Below are 24,234 nucleotides of genomic sequence, written 5' to 3' on the forward strand. Positions count from 1 at the left end.
CCAGTCACGGTCAGCATCACCAGTGAGCATCCATTCCCGTGGCCTGGCCTGATCACCCTCCCATCCCCTGCCTCTGTTAGACAGGTGGGCATGTGGCCAACTTCACCAGGAGTCACTTGAGTTTGTGGAGGAGAGCAGCCAAGGCCCCGGCCCCATGGTGGCCTCTGCTGTGGTGGCTGGGAGGGATAGAGACTCGCCCCACCCCCCAACCCCCCAACACCCTTTCCATAGCCCTGCTCCAGATGTCTGTCATGGGCTAGTTCAGAAGTGTAAAGAGCAGGGGCTTTCCAACCGTCCTTCCCATCCCTCAGGCAGTGGGATAGAGGCCTCTGGAAAGATGACACTGGATCAGTGCCCCTGGTTCCCAGGGAAGGCTCCCGTGGTGGTTCCCCTGTCGGCAGATGGCTCTCACACTTTCAGACATTGAATTCCAGGCAAATTTTCAGAAAATAGATGCTGCCTATACTTCCATTCGGGAAACATGGGATGAGCTCTAAATAAAGGTAGGAAATGGTGAGCAATAAACTTGAAGTGCCTGTTGACAATTTAAATTATAAGAAGCGGGCCGGCTCCGTGGCTTAGCGGTTAAGTGCGCGCGCTCTGATGCTGGCGGCCCGGGTTCGGATCCCGGGAGCGCCCCGAGGCACCACTTCTCCGTCCAACGCGAGGCCGAGTCCCACGTACAGCAACTAGAAGGATGTGAACCTATGACATACAACTATCTACTGGGGCTTTGGGGGGAAAAACTGAATAAATAAAATCTTTAAATTATAAGAAGCCATGTGTACCGGTAATAAGGATTTTGAACTTTCTAATTAAAAAAAAAAAATCATGTGAAGCTATTAACAAGGCTATCATTATCAGATTTGATTTTACAAAGGTCACCCTGGCAGCAAAGTGGAGATATAGAAGAGCAGACCTTTAAGAGTTAAGACCTCAAGTGAAGGGATGGGATGCTGTCAGGTCTTGGTGACTGGAATGACTTGTAATGTTATTTGTTAATGTTGTTTAACTGCCCAGTTTTTAAGGCTTGTCTTCCCAAATAGAAATTTGTAACTTGAAAGCAGGAATTATGTTTTTTCTCTTTCATTCTTTTTCTTCTCTGCTTTCTTTCTTATATACCTAGCAACTAACATCATGTCTTATATAAGGTACTTATTTGCTGATTTAACCAAGTACTGAGACCTGGTGTCAGCATGACTATGGTGTTGGCTTGTATGTTTTCCTCTGTAACTGCAATAATTACATAAACTGATCTGGAAATTCAATAAGAGATTTTTTTGTCAATCTTATGCCTACCTCAGCTAACTGAAGGTTCTCAAATAAGTCCCTTGCAGTACACTGCAAACTGCTTGTCAAGCCTGGAGATGCTCTGATAATGCTTCATTTCCATTTGATTGGATTCTTGCATTTGGCTTTCAGCACTTGCCTGTTTTGTTCTGATAAACTCAATTTGAATTGAGTTATCTGGCCGGCCCTGTGGCTTAGTGGTTAAGTGCGTGCTCCACTACTGGCGACCTGGGTTCGGTCCCTGGCGCACACCGACGCACTGCTTCTCCGGCCATGCTGAGGCCGCGTCCCACATACAGCAACTAGAAGAATGTGCAGCTGTGACATACAACTATCTACTGGGGCTTTGGGGAAAAAAGAAGAAAAAAGGAGGAGGATTGGCAATAGATGTTAGCTCAGAGCCAGTCTTCTTCAGCAAAGAGAGGCGGATTAGCATGGATGTTAGCCCAGGGCTGATCTTCCTCACAAAAAAATAAATAAATAAAAAAAAAATGAATTGAGTTAGCAAGGAAGATGGGGAAAGACACAAGAATCTAAAGATTTTAAACTGCAGAACTACAGTAAAATTATATATACTAATAATAAAAACAGAAGGAAACATAATACCCCTCTGAGGAAACGTTAAAAAAAAAATCAGTAGACCCTTGAAATCTAACCAGGAAAAAAAAAGAGGAGGATGGCCATATAATTCTGAAAGTAACTTAGGATCTACAAGGTCTTTGAAGATTAAAGTATTAAAAGATGAAAGCAACAAATTGAACATACACTAGAAAAAGCTAAGAAATTTACACATAAATGAAACTCAAATAAACATGAATCTGTGAGACTCCAAGAAAGATAAACTTGGTAATTATCCTGTCAGAGAGAAATTGGAGCAACAGAAATTGTAGCACTAAAAAAAGAAGCTTAACTGCATGGTTACCCTATAAGGAAGAGTCACAAAGGAACAGTTTACCACCTTAATCAGAGAGGTGCTGAGCTAAGATAGATACCGTCACGAGCACCTCAAAAAACAGAATCACAAAGCAAAATAACCTTGACAAGCTCGAGCACTCACAGTCATCATCATTACCGAGCTCAGGTCTCACAAATATGAGTCAGTGCCCAGCCATTTGGGTGCGTGAAATTAATGGAGTGAGGCATTAACTCCGAGATTTTTTTAGGTCACCTTTCATGGTGTCCAAGTAGCTTCAAGGAACCGGTGTGCTTGCTAAATGTCCCATTCACCACTAGACATTGACTGAAGCACTGGGGAGAATCAGCATTATGGACTTGCAATCATATGTACGCAGAGACACTATTAGGGATGCTGTCCCACTTTTCATTCTTTCGTTAGGCCTACGTTACTGAATACTAACCATTTAGCAGTTATCATGCCAGCTTTTAAGGAAACAAGACATGAGAAATAGCCCCTTGCCAGGAGTTGGCTATATCTTAGAATGGCTTTTATTTACATTTTAAACGCACACTCAAGTCTCATATCTTTCGAGAGATGTTGAGACTTGAGTAGAAGCTGATATTTCAGAGTATATTTGGAAATGAGCAAAAATATGTCTTAAGCATTTGAAAAAATACTCTTGCATCAGTTAGGAATTGTGTTTGGCTATATATAACAGAAGAACCCCAAATAAATGGCCTAAACAAGAAAGAAGTTTCTTTCTCTCTCATGTAAAATAAATCCAAAGGTAGGGAGTTGAGCAAATGTGCTGAACCTAGCATCATCAGGGATCCAGGCTCCTATCTTTTTGCTGTCCTCATACAGGTATTCTTCACAAGTTCACGAGGATGGGCCAGGATGGCTGTGGGAGCTCCACAATCAGGTGTGAACAGACCAGAAGGAGCAGATGTAGAAGGAGCAATGCTTCCAAGCTGAACCACCTTCCGTTGAAGTCTTCCTAAAATCCCACACAGTACTTCTCAGAGGCCAGAGTTAGCCCCATGGCTGTATCCAGTTGTAATGGAGACTGGGAAAGTATTCTTTTGTTTAGCGATTTGGAGAAGAGGTGGGGGCACAATGTTCCCAGTTAACAATCAGAATTCTCTTAGAAAGGAGGAAGCAAAAATGGATATAGGGATAAACTATAGTAGTCTTGGACGCAACAGTAGAGATAAGCAATCTGTTAACTTTACGGGACATTTATAAGTGGTTCTGCTTGCCAGCAGAAAGGATGAGTTAATTGACCAGAGAGGGCTCTACCTACTTTCATGGTTTAGTTCTCTTTATAGTGATTAAAAGTCCAAGGTCAACTTTGCAGGTGGCAAGAAATATGACCCTCTTAAATAATTTACCTCCAGCTTTGCAAGAGAGACAGAATCATTAAAATCTCTTTCATTTGTCCTGTTTCTTTGGCCTTGTAAACCAGTGAAATAGCTGCCCTTTGTCATGTTTGTTCAAAATGAGTGACTTAAGTAAATGATTTGCTCATCTATTGAAAAGGAATAGTCATGGCAGCCGCCATTTATTATATAGTCACCATTGTGCTAAGAGCTTTACATGGATTCTCTCTTTTGTCCTCCAGCAAAACTGAGGTAGATGCTGTTATTTCCCCATTTTACAAATGACACTGAGGCTTAAAGAAGTTAAGTGAGTTATAGAATTTCATGTGGTTTAGCTGACCATAGAACTGAGCTTTAACTAAGAACCCAACTCTTAACCAGTACACTTTTCATTCTGGAATTTACCAGTCCAGCAGTAGGATGTTCCTACTGCCCAGAGAGGGTGTCAGATACCCTTTGGGAAGTGGATAATAATTCCTTATGATCAAAGGCCATTAGGTCTAAAAATACCTATGTTGCTATGTTTTCACTCATTCAGTGAAATTGAAATTCTTTTTCTGAGAAATATGTTTTGTGACTTGTAGTCTATTTGGAACGTAAAAAAGATTTTTTTTTTTAATTTTGCTCATTTTTTTCATTTACCTATATTTATTCAGCACAGAAAATTCTTTTTCTGCCATTTTAAGGATCATCATAGAACATCTTTGATATAAAAGCAAGTGCTTAAGATAAAGTAAAATCATTCTAAAATATTTTAAACAATTCACCACCTTGGTTTTCCTTAGAGCAGAATGATTTTAACCACATAGTTTTGACAATGAGTATCCGGTCCAGGTTAAATTGTAGTTTTTATTTTGTTTTGTTTGTTTAAGGTGAGTGTTGTTTTTAAAGCCTCTGTCACACAGATAGACGAATATGGAAAAAGTGATTTAAGACCAGAAGCAAATATAGATGAGATGCACTTACAAAGAAATACCCTGTAGGCAAATTAGACTATATCTGTACTCTCAGATGAGAAAATGAAGATCATGAAAGCCCCTTCTTCTCAGCTTCCTCCTCTAGTTATGGAGATGAATTATACATGTGACCCTGAATATTTTCCTGAAAGAGAAGAATCACTGTGTGCTGATATTAGGATTTTGACACGCCCCCCCCCCCAATTTTACTTTACTGATTCCTGTTGGTTTCATCCACCTTGAATTCTTTTTAATTTTGTGAAATCCTGTCAGTGTGGCAGGTTCTAGTTGTAAGAGACATGAGAACACTAAATAGAGTTGCAAGCATCAAAGGACACGATGATATCCAGGGAGATGACTTCTGGGCTCCCTCATTTCATCTCTACCACACAGCTTCCAAATCAAGCATCATGCAGGGGCTCCAGGCGTTCATTGTCTGTCTCACTCTCCAAGCAAAGCTCACTCTGTCCTTCACGTGCAAACATACCATGTCCTATGAAAATCAAAAGCCCTCCAAGTAACCATGGAAGAACTGATAAGCAAAGCTGTGTAAGCCAAACGTATTTCTCCTTTGATTTTGCTGTCTCGGTATGAAGCAGTTACAATGTGATAAGCTGAGTGCCAGGTGTTGTAGAGTTTGATGAAAAATATAAAAGAAACTTGCTCACCAAGTTTCTTTCTTAGTGCCTAAGGAGATACTTGGGTAATACATAAAAATAGTACCATCAATTATCAAAGCAAACAAATGAACAAAAATGAGTCCCAAAAGAGAGGCAATTTTAAGAACTGTCTGCACAGGTAGGTTAAAAAAAAAAGAAAGAGAGAGAAATGCTCACTTTAAAACATCCTCATATTGTGTGTTGACATAAAGAAAATATATTAAAGTGAATGAGACCACACATTCACAAAGAATGCAAATACTATATACTCAAATTTCAATTAATGATACTCCAAACAGTAAATGTTAATTAGTTCAGAATAAAAATTGATCCCCATTTCCAAATTTATAATCTAGAAATCATTTATAACTACTTATCAGGTGTGTTGGTTTAATTTTTCTTTTTGATTTTAAAAGTCATGAATTTATTTAAGTGCATAGTAAAAACCAGCGTAGTCTTTTCAATTCAGTTGTTCTGAAGAGGAATATTTCTAAAGCATATTTGTTGGAGACAGACTCCCCATAATATTTCTTGGAAAAATTAACTACTTAAGAAGATAAGTAAAATTTTCCTTCTTTATTTCCTTACTTTCATTTTAACCTGCAAATGAGGAAAGAATGTAATTTCCAAAGTCCATGAAAGACTCAGACCCAGAACTGAGTTTACGCCTCACTTGCTCTCTCCGTGCACTTGAAATAGCGTTGAAAGCTGATTGCATGACTGAGGATCCAAATGTGTTTACAAGAGTTTGGTCTTCATGGATACTGAATACGAAATGCTTCAGTGACAGATAGCTTGCTTTCTTGATTACTTAATTACTTATATTTTATATGTTATTATTATTTTTTGTGTGTGTGAGGAAGATCAGCCCCGAGCTAACATCCGTGCTAATCCTCCTCTTTTTGCTGAGGAAGACCAGCTCTGAGCTAATATCTATTGCCAATCCTCCCCTTTTTTTTCCCCAAAGCCCCAGTAGATAGTTGTATGTCATAGTTGCACATCCTTCTAGTTGCTGTATGTGGGACACGGCCTCAGCATGGCCGGAGAAGCGGTGCATCGGTGCGCGCCCGGGATCCGAACCTGGGCCGCCAGTAGCAGAGCGTGCACACTTAACCGCTAAGCCATGGCGCCGGCCCCTTATAGTTTATATGTTAAACAGATGAACATTACCTCTTCTAAAAAGAATACCCTGAATTGCTTTTATACTTTTATTTTCTAATTCTGAAAAGTTTCAGAACAGGAAATATTTGTGGTTATGGTTTCTGTGTAAAGAAAGATATTTATGAGCTGCTCACTATTAAGAATTTTACCATTACATTTAAAAATAGTACCATGCTAATCAAAGAAAGTATCCTCAGTGTAGTCCTTTAAGTTAAACTTTGACTCCATAGTTGTAACTATGATCCAAACTGTGAGGTCACCAAGGGACTCTTTACCTACCCTATGCATTGAAATATCAGCAAGTTCTCAATAAGTAAGAGAGCTGGTGTTAGGAGCAATATGCAGAAATCAGCAACTCACATCAGGTCGTGTGAGTACTGAAATGCATACTGCAGGAGGAGTGTGTGTTATACAGCTTATTAGGGACACATCAGTGTTTATATAAATACAATCACAAAGATATAAAATAAGGCTTAAATCAAAGAGCTTTTCAAATGGTGATAAGGAGCCCCAAACAAAACTATGTTTTTACATTATTTTTATTTATTATTATTTTTAGTAAAGCTCTGTGACCTACATATAAAGTATCTGTCAACAAGATAGTAACCAGTTTGTAATGCTTTGATTATTAAAAGCATGCTGAGGGGCTGGCCTGGTGGTGTAGCAGTTAAGTTTGCAGATTCCACTTCGGAGGCCAGGGTTCACAGGTTCGGATCCCGGGCATGGACGTACACACCACTCATCAAGCCATGCTGTGGTGGCGACCCATGTACAAAATAGAGAAAGAGTGGCACAGATGTTAGCTCAGGGCCAATCTTGCTCACCAAAAAAAAATAAAAATGTATGTGCCAATGATCATTTTACTATAGTTGATAACCAGAATGATACACAAATAAGTTCAGCTGGTATAGCAATCAGGACAGGATAGGCATTATTAATATAACAATAACACACACAAACAAAACACCAAAATCTTAGTGATTTAAAGCAACAAAGGCTCTGCTCATGTCCCAGGGACCCAGGCTAATGGAAGCTCTACCATTTTATGATGCCCCCTCTTCCCTCAAGTCAAGATTCATCACAGAGATGGAATGTAAAGCTGGAGAGTTGAGTATCAGGAATTAAATGCTTTGGCCTACAACTATTACTTCTACTCACCTTGTATAGCCACAACTAGCCACTTGGCTGCTCCTAACTTCAAGAGGGTAGGGAATTGTAATCCTCTATATACCTTGAAGTGGAGGGCAACTAGATATTGGGGAACATTATTTATATCTTCCACAATGTATTTGCTGTTTTATATTGGCCAAGATTCTGTATCATTCTTTCTGCAAAAGCCATAAAGAATTTTCATTCTGTTGATTGGATCACTACTGTAAGTAACAGATAGCACTGTTATCTTGAAAACATCTTTTTTGGTGATGCCCATTAAAAATGAAAAATTTTTCAATTGACCATTTCTACCACAGCTTTGGAAAAATTGATGGCATTCAAGAACTATATCTATACTGATACAATTGGTTAAAGATCAAATATCAAAACAGGTGCATGAAACAGTTGGGCATTTTTTCAAAACGTGAAACATAGAGTTACCATAGGACACAGCAATTCCACTCCTAGGCATATACCCAAGAGAATTAAAAACATGTGTTCACACAAAAACTCATCCACAAATATTTATAGCAGCATTATGAATAATAGCCAAAAAGTAGAAATAACCCAATTTTTCCATCAACTGGATGAATGAATAAACAAAGTGTGATATAGTCACACAATGGAATATTACACAGCTGTAGAAAGGAATGAAGTACTACAATGTGAATGAACCTTGAAAACATTATGCTAAATGAAAGAAGCCAGAAACAGAAGACTATAGAATATGTGATTCCATTTATAGGAAATATCCAGAATAGGGAACTCTCTGGAGACACAAAGTAGATTAGTGGGTGCCAAAAGATGACGAGAGATGGAAATTGGGAGATATGGGGCTTATTTTTGGGTGTTGAAAATGTTCTGGAATTGGATAGTGATGATGGTTGCACAACTCTGAATATTTTAAAAATTGCTGAATTGTAAACTTTAAAATGGTTAAAGTAGTAAATTTTATGCTTTATCTTAATGAAAAAAATTTAATAAAGAAGGAAGTCTATGCCATTCTGGTCACCACTTTTCCACATGTGTTGACCTTTCTGCCTTCGTTTTACTGGGAGTGTAACTACTGCTTCATATGCTATCTACACGAGACAAGAAGATTCTAAATCATCTTTGCTCCATAGGTGTTTATTTTATCTATCATAGTGTCAGTATCTTACTATGCTAATCAGTTTTCCCAAAGGCATAACTTTAAATTTCAACAAACTAAAGGCTAAGTAGAATAAAAATTGCATTTGGAGTCGGAGAACCTGCGTTAGAGACACAAGCAAGCCTCTCGGCTTTTCTGAGCTTTGGTTTCTTTATCTGTAAAATAGGAATGCTAATACATACCTCACCAAGTTATTGGAAAGACCAGATGACACAGTATATGTGAAAATATTTTGTAAATTTTATACTGCTATTAAAAACCATAGTTATTTTTTTCTTTCCGATTTTAATTTTAGCATATTTCCTTTAAAAATTTTAGCCTATTTTCCTTTAAATAAACTCCTTATGAAAATCTAGGTATTTGGAGTCAATACACTTAGGTCTAAATCCCAGCTCTGCCACATTTTAGCTGTGTGGCCTTGCTCAGAGAGCTTAATCTCTCTAAATCTCAGATTTCTCATCTAGAAAAGAAGAAAATAAAGCCTCTCTCATAAAACCAACGTAAGGATTAAATAACAACAGGTAATTATTTAGTACAGTGCTCTTCATGTGGTAAGCACTCTGTGATACAGCCACACTAAATCTTGTGTTAAAACTCACCCTCCAAAATCCTCTACAGTTACTAATTGACTTGGTCTGTTGGCAAACTTAAAAATTCCAGTCTATTAAATGTTCCTTCTCATATTTATTTTCTGTCCCTTCAATAATGAATAATGTATACTGTCACCAGAGAAGATTAATTACTTTTTTTTTCTCTTCAAAGTGGCATGTTGCACACTAATTAGATGGTATTTGGGTGCCTGTGTGTTGATTACCAAATTGTATTGTAAATCTTATTTTACTCTCAATTTATTGACTGAAAAAGTTGTATATAAATATGTGTTTGTGTGTATAATGTACACATTTCTTTACCAAAATACACATATGTACATATATAAACATATGCATACACATGCCATCCTATATTTGCAAAGTTGGAATTGAGGTTTTTGTTTTTAACTATGTTGATCAAAGGTTCATGTAGTATATTAGGAAAACACTTAGCCCTATTGAAGGTGACGGTGTGGCACATAGAGCTCTCTTTTTCTTCCTCCCTTCCCTTTGGAGAGTTTATTTGGTGCACTTTTCTGAGATAAAATGGAAGAACCAATCCAAGAATTCATAAAAAAAGATTAGACAGTTACTAGAAATTAGAGCCTAAAGTACCAGCAAATGTTAAAAAAAAAAAAAAAAAAAAAAACCACTCTGACAAATAGGCTAAATTTGCCCTATTTAGTACTGCCAGAGAGCAAGAACCTGTGATTGCTTTTAATCTGTAGGCCTCACTGCTGTGAATTGTTTTTTTGCCTCTAACTCAGGAAGACATTGTATTCTTAGCCTGAATTTCTAAGGGAAAGAGATGAGAAATATGACTATGTTCCAGAAGGTTCCAGACAGTTGTACATGGATTTGATCTGAGAACCATGAATTATAAGGAATAATTCAGAGCTTGATTCAAGCCTCAATCCAGTGATCTAATAGACCAAGATATAGAGAACAAGATGTAACTTCTCTAATAAAGTACAGAAATAATTACCAAATCTGCTGTGAATATAAGTAATACTTCATCTCTTTACTTATTCTACAGGTATTTATTGAGCACTCATCTATCAGGCGACGTGGAAATCACTAGGAATAAAAGATGTACAAGACAAAAATCTCTACCTTGAGAAGGTCACAGTGCAGGAAGGGAAGGCAAACACATGACAACCCTTAGATAAATAATGGATGGGCAGTAATGATAGTAGACTTTTGTGACCCTCTGACAGCAGAGTGATGCATGCATCTAATTCTGCTCGGGTCAGGAAGTTTCACAGAGCAGGTGATGCCAAATATGAGTCTTGAAGCAAATGTGTAGGAAAACAAAGGTGGAAAGTAATAGTCCAGACAGAGAAAACAGTATGAGGGAAAACATAAGAGCATGTCATGTTCTGAATCCTGCAGTTTGTATGGCACCTGTGGAGAAATAGCAAGAAAAGACTAATAAGATAAGAAGGGGCTAGATCCTGCCATAGTAAGGAGTTTGGTCTTCATGCTGTAGGCAATGGAAAGCTATTGCAGGATTTAAACAGGAGAGAGGTCTGATCAGGTTAGCTTTCAGGCAATGTAGAAGACAGAATGGAAGGAATCAAGAAGCAGGACTTGTTAGAAGACTGTTGGAAGAGTTCAGGTGAGAGGTGATAAGAACGGATAGTAGAGGAACCAAACGTACTTTGGAGATAGACTTGATGGAATTGCAGCTAGTTAAATGTGGGTGGTCTCAGATCACGCTCAGGTTTGTAACTTATGAGACACAAAAGAACAGTAGGTTTGACAGGAAAGACAAAGATTGAGCTGTAGGTATGTTAAGTTTGAGGTACTTGTAAAACACCTAGAATATTGGACAGTTGTAAATATGGGTCTGGCACTTACAGAAGAGAAACAGACTGGAGAAACGGGTCATGGAGTCTCCATGCATCAGTGATAGTAATGATCATGTAAGGTTGATGTTTCCCAGCAAAAGTGTACAGAATAATGAAAGAAGATTGCCAAGAACAGAACAAAGAGAAGAAAGAAATGACTAAGATGCAGCAGTCTGCAAGGTGAAAGAAACACAAAAGGAGTAGTGTCAAGGGATGAGAAAATTTTAGGAAAGAGAGAAAATTTTTAGGAAATTTTATCACACAATGATGAATTAAGATTAGGAAAGAAAAGTGCCCAAAGTTGACAATGAGAAGATCACCGGCAATCTCTGTGAGATCTGCTTTAATGGAATGGTGAGGCATGACTGGCTTCATGAAATCAGTGCCAATAGGTCCCCAGCTTTTTTTTTTTTTTTTTTTTTAATTTTTATTTTTTTATTGCAGTAACATTGGTTTATAACATTGCAAAAATTTCAGGTGTACATCATTGTACTTCTATTTCTGCATGGACTACATCATGTTCACCACCAAAATACTAATTACAACCCATCACCACACACATGTACCGAATTATCCCTTTCACCCTCCACCCTCCCCCCTTCCCCTCTGGTAACCACCAATCCAATCTCTGTCCCCCAGCTTTTTAAATTAATTTCCAACGATTGAGTTTAAGTCCCCCAGAATTTCTTTTTTTTTTTTAATTCTCACGTGTTCCCTACTTCCACAGTCCAAATGGGGAGAGGGAGTCACCTGACACTACACTCCGGCTGAGAAAGAAGGCAGGTGTCCTGGAGTTCTCTTTACAGCCCAGTAGTCCCCCCTTATCTGCAGGGGATACGTTCCAAGACCCCCAGTGGATGCCTGAAAACGTGGATAGTACTGAACCCTATGTATAATATGTTTTTTCCTGTATGTACATACCTATGATAAAGTGTAATTTATAAATTAGGCACAGTGAGAGATTAACAATAACTAATAAAATAGAACAATTATAACAATATACTATAATAAAAGTTATGTGAATGTGGTCTCTCTCTAGATATCTGATTGTACTGTACTCACCCATCTATTTCTCATGATGATGTGAAATCATATATTGCCTACATGAGAAGAAAAGTGAGATGAATGATGTAGGCATTGAGATGTAGTGTTAGGCTACTACTGACCTTCTGTCGATACATCAGACATGACAGTGTCGATGGTTAGATGTCAGGAGCAGACAATGTTGATGGTTACTGGAACACAAGCACTGTGAGACCGTGCCAGTCCATCTGATAACAAGACAGCTACTAAGTGACTAATGGGTGGGTAGTGTAAACAGTATGGATACGCTGGACAAAGGGACGATTCAGGTCCCAGGCAGGATGGAGCGGGACAGTGCAAGACTTCATCACACTACTCAAAACAGCACACAATTTAAAACTTATGAATTGTTCATTCTTGAATTTTCTATTTAATATTTTTAGACCATGGTTGGCCACGGGTAACTGAAACTGCAGGAAGTGAGGCCACAGATAAGGGGGGCCTACTGTATTCTAGAAATCTGGTCCTGCAGAGGGCTACAAGCAAGGCAGGTTGTCCCCCCAGTAAGGGTGTTCTCTGGTAAACTGGATTCCAAGTCACCTGCTGAAAGCGGCAGGAGCAGTTCGGAGTGAGGAGGGGATAGTAAAGAGTAGGGAAAGTTTGGAATAGCTGTCACAGGAAGCAGAGTGACATTATTGCACAAAGTAGGGTGTAAATTCATGCATAAGGAATGAGTGAGCGAACAGTTACCCACAGAGAATGAAAGTGGACCTGTGGCAATGGATCATCCTAACACCTGCATTTGCCACCATTGATTTTCTGAAACTTAGGCCACACCAGAAAGGCATTTGAAGACCAAACACTGCTCCTAATGCCCCATCTCATTGGGTTTAATGAGACATACTTGAAAACAAATGGACCATTTTCTAGAGGGCCGAGTTCACACTCGACTTCACAGAGTAGAAACCAAAAATGTTCTAAATTAATCCAAATCGATTTTTAAAAGATTTTCTGAGGAGAGAGAAGAGAGCACATTCTGTTAAGACCCTGGGTGCCATGTGAAACATGTAAATGATTGATTACGTGAAAATAAGCCATCCTTTCTCTCCCTTAGACACTAAGCTGCCTTTTATTCTGCTCTTTTTTACTTTAGTTGGAAACATTTTAAAGTTTTAGAACCAGTTTTTTATTAAATATGTGAATGCTTATTTTTTCTCTTTCTTAAAAGAAAGGTTAGAGATTGAAAAGTTAAATCTTCCTTCTCTTCAATGAGCAAGACAAGAACTGTTCGGTTCTAATTGCAATTATTGTCTGGATTATGCATTTTCCCATTTTCTACTGGAGTTTCTAGTCTGCTCTGCATTCAGAATATCTTCTAAGATATTCTATTGTATAATCTCCCCATATGAAAGTATCCACAATCGAGAACAATAGCATGAATTCTGGGCGCACTTATTTACCACAGATTCTCTCTAAATATCATAATGTCCTTTTACTATGAAATTTTGCCGGCTGTGGTTTAAAAGAGGGCCCTCTCTTTCTGTGGCTCTTTTCCTCAGGCTTCAAGGAAATTGGCCCTTGCAGCTGGTGTTTCTGAAAGTGAGTTATCAAAATTACTAACCAATTCCATTTGGGTTGTGGATTGAATGTTTGCAAATGGCAGCTTTAGCCTCTGGCAGTTGAAAAACGGAGGACAGCTTAAAGTACACTCTGACAATTAGTTTTACCTTCTCTTTATTTCATTCTAAAAATGACTCAGATATTCACTTCAACCTACCCACCCTCAAAAATTATTTTCCATAAATGGGCAGAAAGAGGCTAATGAACCTACAGTAACGCCTTGATTTATGGAGCTGTCATGCTTTGATTCATTCAATAAACATGTACTGGGGATCCAACCTGCAGTGGGGTGCTGCAGATGCAGATTTGGTAAGCATGTCCTTTTCCCTGGGGTCCTCACAGTCTGTTTTGCAAACCAGTCAGTAAGGAACATAGTAAACTCTACAGTAGAGGTGTGCGCAGAGCAAAGAGGAGGGCCATCTCCGTCAACTGTACTACATGTTGATTTGTCTGAAATTTAAAATATTTTGTATCATTAAGGAGGAATTCCCATTTTATTTAATTCATTCAGCAATTCCCTTTATAAAGCGTAGTCCTTTTGTAAATAACTCTTTTAATTCATTTCTTTTGTAAATTTAGAGTTTCTTAAAGTAGGTCACACCTATAATTTCTGCCCTTTAAATCAAATATGTAAGAGTAAATATTTGTGAGATGTTACAGCATTTTAATATGTTTTATACTTTTTAAGTTTGTGTGAATTTAGAGTTAGAGTAGATGCATTGCTGTCGTTTTCTCTCATGTAGAATCTTGCAGCTGGGTGGGTTCTTAGAGATCATGTGCTTTTGGGATGGAAAACTTGAAGTTGAGAATTTAGAACTCACCCCAGGTCACACTGTGAAAGGGGTAAATGGGGCAAATATGCCAGTCTGCTTTGCACAAAAAAAATGTTTTAATCTATGCTTAGCATATTCTTATGAGCATTGATTTGGTGCCAATATATTTAAATTCTCAGCTTTTATATTTAGAAAACCTTACCTAAATTGATCAGGTCATGTTCAAGAAAGCCTTAAAGAACAAATCATGAATAAAAAATGGCTACTTCCAGAGTTGTTCCCTTTTTTAATGCCATTTGTTAAAGCCACAGTTATAATATATGCTGTCTGTAAAAGGTCAATTAGCAGATTCTCCAGGATATTTAAAGTTTTGTGTTACCTTTTAAATGTCAAGTTGAAGTTAGAAATGTTACATTTGGGAGAATTTTGCTATAAAATAGTCTATATGATGAAGAAAAAAATCCAGGTCAAGGGTGTGGGAGTGGTAGGAAAATCTTATCTTGCCTCCAGAAGCCTGAGAGGCTCTAAGGCCAGATGAGAGCTGGTCATGTCAATTCCCAAATAATGGCCCACTCCCTGGGACAGCAAGGAAATTGAACACTTTTTAATACCTGGCCTCTTTTCACTGAGTGACCCCTATGAACTAGTATGGCATAGTAGAAAGAACAGTTTTTTATGCTTTTTTTAATTTGGGAAAGGCTTGAGCCTGCACATAAACTGTGGGATATGTTCTGGGAGAGGTTTGACAGTATAAAAAGAAGATAACCAGTGGGACAAGGCATTGGTCCTGCTGAAGACCAGAGGAAGTGAGATTAAAAGCCCCAGTAGAGGGTTGATCTTTGAACATCTCTTTTTCAGAGCCTGTAGGAAAAGAGGTGAGGGTAGACGTGCCTATAGATATCTTTGTTCATGTCTGAGTTTACAGTTCAGAAAGTTCTTGCCTAGTCCCTTTGGTTTTCACTGTGAACTAAGACAAGGCCATCTTCTAAGATATTCGTGGGGGAATAAGCATTGGGGTTGGAGGCGAGTTGTGAGTATTTGGGATACCAGTTGTGGGAGTGCAGAAAGTCACTGATTGGGGACAGGTAAAAGTTCCCTGGCAGCAGTGAGGATCCAGCTGTGGTTGACTACTGTGAATGTGTACTTTTATCAGTATGCCTGGTTGTGTTAATTCTCCACTAGTACAGAGCAACCTATATGTAGAAAGAAAGAAGAAAGATGGTTGGAAAGAGTCAAACGTAAAAGTTTATAGGGTGACTTCGTAGAAGGACCTAAGTACAAAGACTTTGAGGGTCTGGTGAGAGTGGTTAAAGGGATTTCCCATGAGAGTTTGACAGAAAAGGATTCAAAGCTATGAAGTGAGTGAAGGATCAGGAAAAAAAGGGTGTGGAAGTTCTCTGAGGTAGAAGGGCAGTTGTCCTTTTCAGGAGTAAAGAAGTGAGAGATCTTGAAGGAAAGGAGTGAGGAATCTGCATATGGGATCTGTGTATGTGTTCTAGATCAGGGATCCGCAAACTCCCCGTAAAGGGCCAGATAGTAAATATTTGTGGCTTTGCAGGCCATGTGGATTTGTTAGAACTTCTCAGCTCTGCCCTTGAAGCTTAAAGGCAGTCATAGACAGTAAGTAAACGAATGGGCATGGCCCTGTTCCAGTAAAACTTTATTTACAAAAACATGTGGTGGTCTGGATTTGTCTTGCGAGGTGTAGTTTGCTGACTCCTGTTTTAGATGATAACAATTTCTGGGATGTACCCAAAGTTAAGTAGAGGTGAAGACGGTTAGAAACCATGGGGCTACCTTTAAGATTAGTGTGTTGACTGTCACACTAATCAAGATCTAACACATCTAGAGAACATTCCACCACCATAAGAATACACATTTTCTTAGGCGCACAAGGAACATTCTCCAGGAAAGATCTATGCCAGGCTGTAAAATGAGCCTCAATAAATTTTAAAAGGACTGAAATCAGACAAAGTATGTTTTCTGATCACAATGGAGTGAAATTAGAGATCACTAACATAAAGAAATTTGAGAAATTCACAAATATGTGAAAATTAAATAACACACTTCTTAATCCAGTGGATCAAAGAAGACATCACAAGGGAAATTAGAAAATACTTTGAGATGAATGAAAATGAAAACACAACATACCAAATATAGGATGCAACTAAATGAGCAGTAAGAGAGAAAATTATAGCTATAAATGCCTATATTAAAAAAGAAGAAAGATTTTTTAAAAAGAAGAAGAAGAAAGATATCAAATCAAAAATCTAATCTGCCTTAAGACAGTGGATATGTAAGAGAAAGAAGGGGCAGTAATCAAAAGAGTCTGAAATGGCCTAAGGAGATGAAATGGAATGAAAACCCAGATACTGAGAAGTTGGCCTTAGGTAAGAACAGTTTCTCTTTGTAACTGGAACATGGGAAAGTAGGATGTTTTATATGTTTTTACTATAGGATTATAAAGTTCCCATCTTTACCATTTTCCTCTATTTTTTCTGTAAAGCTGGAGTTGAGGTCATTTGCAGAGAGTAAAGGGAAATGGAACATTGGAGATTTGAAGAATAGTCCTTATGTAGGGTGGTTGAAATAGTCCTTGTATGGCGTTAACTAGAGAAAACTATTAAGAATTTCAGGCTGTTGAGGATCCTTTTGAGGCTAGTAGTAGTGTATTATAGGAGAACTACTGATCTGCTCTGTTGTGTAATTCCTTCATCTGCATTTGGGTATGTGGGTGAAGGCACAGAAAAGGCAAATGTTTGCATACATATATGGCTAGGATTTTTGTTAGATGGGTGAGATGGAAAGATAAATGGGTAGGGAAATTTAGGATGTTGAAATGGTGGGCCATGGTCAATAAGCTAGATAAGGATGGAAGTAAAGAAAGGAAAAGCTAATGAACAGGGAGCAAGTAGAGAGGTCAACTAACTGGAGGTCACCAGGAGGTTTAATATGCAAATCAGCTCCACAGGGGCAGGGAATCTGTTTTGTTCACTAATGTGTCCCAGCCCCTGGAATAGTGCCTGGCACATGGTAAGTATAAAATATTTGTGTTTGTTGAATGAATGATCATGGCAGAGTGGGGATCGTCTAATAAGCAAGCTGGGAGAATGGGAGGTTGTCGTCAGAGTTGGATGCTTGCATAAGCGATGGCAAAGGCGAACATTATGAATAACACCTCGTATGTCTGACACATACATATGGCGTGTTCTCCGTACCTCTTAGCCTTTATCATTATGTTTTTTGGCCTTTTATAAGAATTACTTATTTTTAAAGAAGTAAAGTAGAGTCATTTCCCTGCAAATGGGTGAGTTGACCTTTCCCAAATAAATATCATTTAAAGCCATTGAAACTGTCAAGGTTGATAGATTCCATCTCATATGGGCAGAATAAACAAAATACTAGTAGGAATTATCTTCCTTTCCAAATGAGCCTCGTCTAGTTCTCAAAGCCAGAAGCTCAGAGTACTTCTAGTGCTTTCTGTTGTTTTGTTTATTTTGTATCACAGGTGTGGACAGTTTTATATTTACAGTGCTGTATCTCCTCTCTAAAGTACGTTGACCTTTCAGGAGGCTTTGAAAGGCCTCCTTTTGGCTTTTAGTGTAGGGCTGAAGTCTCATCTAAAAATAGGGACGGCTGTTTGCAAAAGAAAAGTTTACAGAAGAGGGCTGAAATGATAATCTAATTTCTAAACAATGTCAGTGTTTTCCCATTTAGCTAAATGAATCAGAGAAGTATGTTGATTTTGAGGATTCATGTCTTTTTTGGATAACTTTTAGTTGTTCTTACCCTGTTATACACAGTAGATATTTAATAAGTCTGTACTGACTGATCCTGAATTGTAAAATAAGCAGTTCTCTGAAATGCCCTTCCCTCTACCTCTTTGCCTGGTAAATTTCTTTCATGATCCAGTTCAAGTATCACCTCTGAAATTATCCCCCCTCTTATAGGCAAATGAACAGGCCTCTGTCCTTGGAGTGGTTGATAAGTATTTTCTATTACACTGACATTATTTCCTTGTGTATCTGTTTCTCATCCTTGCCTTTTATCTACCAAGGAGCAGGAACTTTGGTTCATTCATCTTAGTGTCTCCAGTGCCTTGTGTGTGCCTGCCATGTATGTGAGGTGCTCCAGAATTGTCTAGCAAATGAGGTGACAGCAAGAAAACTCATTCTGCAAGCACGCCGTAGGCTTAGGTGGGAAAACTCTGCCCTCTAAAGGATTTTGCCTCTTTAGAATTTTCCTGCAGTTAGGATACTGCTGTTAGGTGAGCAATGATTAATTGATTTTAGCCCTGTGATCCAACCTGTATATGTAATTAACTTAAAGAAAAGTTAGCCTTTTTTCCTACACCAACTTCTTTTAAATTAAGCATAACACATAGTTGATACTCAATATATATTTGTTAAAAGTACAGATGTCCACCAAGATGTTAACAGTAACCATTATTTGGGTGGTGGTATTTTTGTTTTAACTTTTTTCTTTAGATAGAATTTTTTTCATTATTTGGATTTTCTATTTCAGGATACATATATATTGGGAAAAAACATTTTCTATTTGTAAAAGATATGGTACATGACAGAGACAGTTAAGAGAAATAAATGCTTTTGTACAGTTTGGAACGAGTCAGCTGGGTCATGATGGGCCAGGCCATGCAGTGGCTTAGAAAAGCCAGAGTTTATTCACTGCAGGTCGACTGGGGTTCTTCTACATCCAGTGTCTCGGATCCAAGCCTCTTCCATCTCAAAGTTGTTTCCGAAGTTACTGCAGCCAGGAGAGGGAGAGATGGAAGGGACGTGCCAGCTCTCAGCTGCCTCAGCACAGGTCACTTTGCCATGGCCAAAACTAGTCCCATAGCCCCAACCTTACTGCAAAGTAGAGTGGAAAATGCAGAGGAGCACCAATCCATCTCTGCTAACATGACTGTAACTCTTTTCATTTTACAGTTACTGTAATGAATGTATGTTGGATCCAGACTGCGGTTTCTGCTACAAAATGAACAAATCAACCGTCATTGACTCCTCTTGTGTTCCAGTTAATAAAGCATCTACAAATGAGGCAGCCTGGGGCAGGTATGTCACTCATTGCATACCATAAGACTATACAATCAAATTTCAGAATGAGCCTTATTTTTAAACTTACAGAGTGACTGCACTTCTTTTAAACTGGTCTTCATAACTACATTACTTTGCAGCATATACTGATGGAAAGCGGTATTGCATAACATTGCAACTGTATGTTTCACAAACTTAGAGTAGAAAGCACTGGAGCCTAGACTTCAGGAAATCCAGATTCCAGACCCACATCTGTCCTAAGCTATAGGAGTTGGAATCTTGAGGCCCATGTTCCTAAATATTGCCAAGGCAATTTCTCCCATTGCATATTGTTTAACTACACGAGTAATTTCCAAACTCCCAAACTTAAGTGAAAGACAGAAAACTGTCAAGTCAAAATGAATTAATATCACTTTAAATTCTTTCATGGAACTATTGTTTTCTTAAATACTTTCTTGGAGTTTTAGCAAAATTAAACAAAATAAAGATAAAAGTTGGTAATCACTGGCATGTCACCAGTCTGGGAAGCTATAAACCTTTCTCTTTTTGACAGATCACATTGGTTTGTAGTAGGCACATAAATGAAATATTTGTATACAACAAATATTTCCCACATTCACGAACTAATATTCATATCCATGGACACAAAAACATGCAAATATTATTCGACATGGCTTTAACCTCTTTTGAGTTTTAAATTCCCATAAAAAGAATAATGTATTCTCATCCTGTCTGGCTTATGAGCCAGTACTATGCTACTGATGAAGGCAATGAAATCTGTAATAAAGTACTTGTATCTCCTAGGAGCTATAATGTATAATATATCATGATTAATCATTATACTGTTGTCATTAATCATTTTATTAGAGAATTACTCCAAAGAAGTGGAAGTAAATTATATGGTACTTGAGTGAAAAATCCAGACCACATTTTAAATACACTAATTACAAAGAAATATGTAAAAGAAATGCAATTATTACTTAAAAAGAAAAGTTGAAAGAGCTTCTTTTAAAAACACCCAGTATGTCATTAAGTAGTAGATAATAACAACAATAAACAAACACATAGGGACAGAGATTGGATTGGTGGTTACCAGATGGGAATGGGGGAGGGAGGAGGGTGAAAGGGATAATTTGGTACATGTGTGTGGTGATGGGTTGTAATTAGTATTTTGGTGGTGAACATGATGTAGTCCATGCAGAAATAGAAGTACAATGATGTACACCTGAAATTTTTACAATGTTATAAACCAATGTTACTGCAATAAACAAAAAATTAAAAAAAAACAAAACACCCAGTATGTAATTTTCATCAGCCAAGCTTCAAGAGAGAGTTAATTGATTAAATATTTCTGGGTGTAATAGTTTATGGTTTTAACTCTTACGATTCTTTTTTCAATAGAAAAAAACTGAAAGTTACTAGTCTAGAATTATGAACATGTTATGAAATCTATGTATGCACTTTCTTTTATTTCACAGAATTACCCTATAAACTTATTAGAAATGTCTACTAATGGTAAGGGGACACTAAAATTAGATATTTCTCTCATCCTCAGTAGAAGGTCTAGAGGTCAAAGGCCTTAAAATAGGAGTTTTGTTCTTTTTGCAAATAACAGAGTGTACAACTTTTTAACAGAAATGTGTATTACTTCTTTTATTTCAACTTTTTCTTACACTCTATTTATATTTTTATACCTTTATTCCTTGACTGCAGAAATGACTAGAGAAAAGTGAGGCATAGATAATACTTAAGGAGGAAAAATACAAAGAACTAAAAGTATACAAAGAACTTTTATGTTTGTAGGATATTCTTAGAATAATCTCAAACTCTTTACCCAAAAAACACAGGTTTTCTCACTCTTCTCTCTGCTTAGCAACAGCCCTCCTCCTAGCTTGGCCACTGCGGTTGGTTGCCTCAATCTGTGCTAAAAAGAAAGCAGAAAAGGCAGATTGTGTTCACCATGAAAAATTCCCACAGCAGATTTTCCATTTGTAGGTAAAACAGCATTCACTATATTTTCGTTTGTTAGTTCGTTGGTAGGTTTTATACAATTACCTGGAATGGAATTCTCAGGGAAAAATCTACCATTACCTTGGATTCACATCTGAGATATACTATTTATAGTATTTCAGGGTCGAGTATTGAGGCAGTTCATAGCCATATGTCCTGATCTCTAGCTATAGCTATTTCCTGAAAGAACACCAGGTGGAATGGTAATACCATTCATGATGGAGACAGTATGATGATTTTGATGAACTATGAATTTTCAACATAATGAAAACCATTTGTCCATATAATCCACCATAATTAGTTGGAAACAAAACATTAAATCAATCAGCATGCTTTTCTATATCTGTTGGTAAATTTCAATAAAAAGATTTTTTAAAAAATCATTTAGATCTCATCACAAGAAAAAAAATTTATAACTATGTGTGGATGGATATTAACTAGACATATTGTGATGACCATTTCACAATATATATATATATCTCTCATCGTTATATTGTACATCTGAAACTAATGTAATGTTATATGTCAATTATATTTCAATTTAAAAAATTTAAAGAAAACATTTAGCTCTCCAAAGATCTACAGATGGCCAACAAGCACCTGAAAAACTGCTCAACATCACTAATCATTAGGGAAATGCAAATCAAAACTATAGTGAGATACCACCTCATACCCATTAGGATGGCTACTATCAAAAAGGCAACATTGTGGAAGATGTGAAGAATTGGCAACTGTGCTCTGTTGATGGGATTGTAAAAAGGTGCAGCCACCATGGAAAACAGTACGGGGTTTCACAAAATTTTAAAATAGAATTACATATCATCTAGCAACTCCATTTCCGGATATATATATCCAAAAGAATTGAAAGTAGGGTCCTGAAGAGATATTTGAATACCCATGTTCACAGCAGCACTATTGACGATAGCCAAAAGATGGAAGCAACCCAAGTCTCAACTGATAGATGGGTGGATAAACAACATGTGGTATATACATACAATGATATATTATTCAGACTTAAAGGAAAGAAATTCTGGCACATACCACAGCGTGGATAAACCTTGAAGACATAATGATAAATGAAATGAGCCAGTCACAAAAAGACAAATACCGTATGGCTCCACTAATGTGAGGTACCTAGAGTCATCAAATTTACAGAGATAGAAGAGTAGTGGTTATAATTAGACAGAAAGAAATGGAGATTATAATTAGTTTTGCAACTTGTTAAATATAGATGTTAAAAACATGAGTGTAATCTCTTAAAAATATGTACTAATAGAGGGGGAAGAAACAAGAGAATTGATCAAACTAATAAAAATAGGAAAAGGGGGAAATTACAGGAAAAAAACATGGTTAGGAGAAATCACCAAAAAAACCCAGCAAAATTAAGTGTAAATATAACTGTTATTACAGTAAAAATAAGCCAACTAAACATACCTATTAAAGACAAAGATCCTCATACTGGATTTTTTTTAATGTAGTTGTATGCATTTATAAGAGACAATCATAGAAAGATTGGAAGTAAAGGAGTGAAAAAAATTAGATAAGTGCTAAATCAAGAAGACAAAAAAATAACAGAGATTAGAGAATTAGGAAAACTTACTAACAAGCTTGATGTAAGAATTAAATAATGGGGGCTGGCCCCATGGCATAGAGGTTAAGTGCGCACGCTCTACTTCGGCGGCCCGGGGTTCAGATCCTGGGCGGGCACTGACGCACCGCTTGTCAAGCCATGCTGTGGTGGCATCCCATATAAAGTGGAGGAAGATGGGCACAGATGTTAGCCCAGGGCCAGTCTTCCTTAGCAAAAAGAGGAGGATTGGCATGGATGTTAGCTCAGGGCTGGTCTTCCTCACAAAAAAAAAAAAAAAAAAATTAAATAATGAACCTAACGCACAGAGAATTTCATTCTAAAAGGCAAACATAGAACACTTATAATGATTTACCATATTCAAGCACAAGGAATAAATTCAAAAAAATGTACATAAATGTATATATACTTCAATAAATTTTAAGTAAATCCAGATAATATTGTGCAAAACATATTTTCTAACCAAAATGCAATAACACTACATAGCAATAGAAAGATATTTATCACCCCTTCTACTTTAGTTTGGAAACTTAAAAAAAAACAACTTGAAATTAATTAATGAGTGAAGAAGAAATCTTTTTTTTTTCTTTTGATGAGGAAGATTAGCCCTGAGCTAACATCTGTTGCCAATCCTTCTCTTTCTTGCTGAGGAAGATTGGCCCTGGGCTAACATCCGTGCCTGTCTTCCTCTATTTTATATGTGGGACGCCTGCCACAGCATGGCTTGATAAGTGGTGCATAGGTCTGCTCCCAGGATCCGAACCTGCAAACAGTGGGTGGCCGAAGCAGAGCTCGCCAACTTACCACTACATCACCAAGCTGGCCCCAAGAAGAAATCTTAACGGAAAACAGGACATTAAAATTAACAACTGAAAAGATCCACAAGAAGTTAAAACTAGAACAGAGTTAGCCTGTAGAGTAAGCAGACAATGGAAATTAAAGGGTAAGAGAGAAAAAATAATGCAAAGCAAAGAAATGCTACAGAGGATCAAAAAACAAAAGTAAGTTGGTTCTTAGAGAAGCCAATGTAATGGAGAAACCTCTGGCAATACTGGTTAAGAAGAAAGAAGGCACAGATAAA

General features: G+C 37.6%; 1 protein-coding gene across 1 annotated transcript in view; it reads left to right on the forward strand.

The window, feature by feature from the left end:
- Nucleotides 1-24,234, forward strand: part of SLC2A13 (solute carrier family 2 member 13) — a 339,913-nt gene that overhangs the window by 256,073 nt on the left and 59,606 nt on the right. The window contains exon 7 of the mRNA XM_004441151.3: nucleotides 19,448-19,573. Within this exon, the coding sequence (XP_004441208.1) occupies nucleotides 19,448-19,573 (126 nt within the window). The remainder of the gene's footprint in view (nucleotides 1-19,447; nucleotides 19,574-24,234) is intronic.

Source organism: Ceratotherium simum, chromosome 17 (genome assembly GCF_057802395.1).
Source record: "Ceratotherium simum simum isolate JZ-2026a chromosome 17, ASM5780239v1, whole genome shotgun sequence".
Classification (NCBI taxonomy): domain Eukaryota; kingdom Metazoa; phylum Chordata; class Mammalia; order Perissodactyla; family Rhinocerotidae; genus Ceratotherium; species Ceratotherium simum.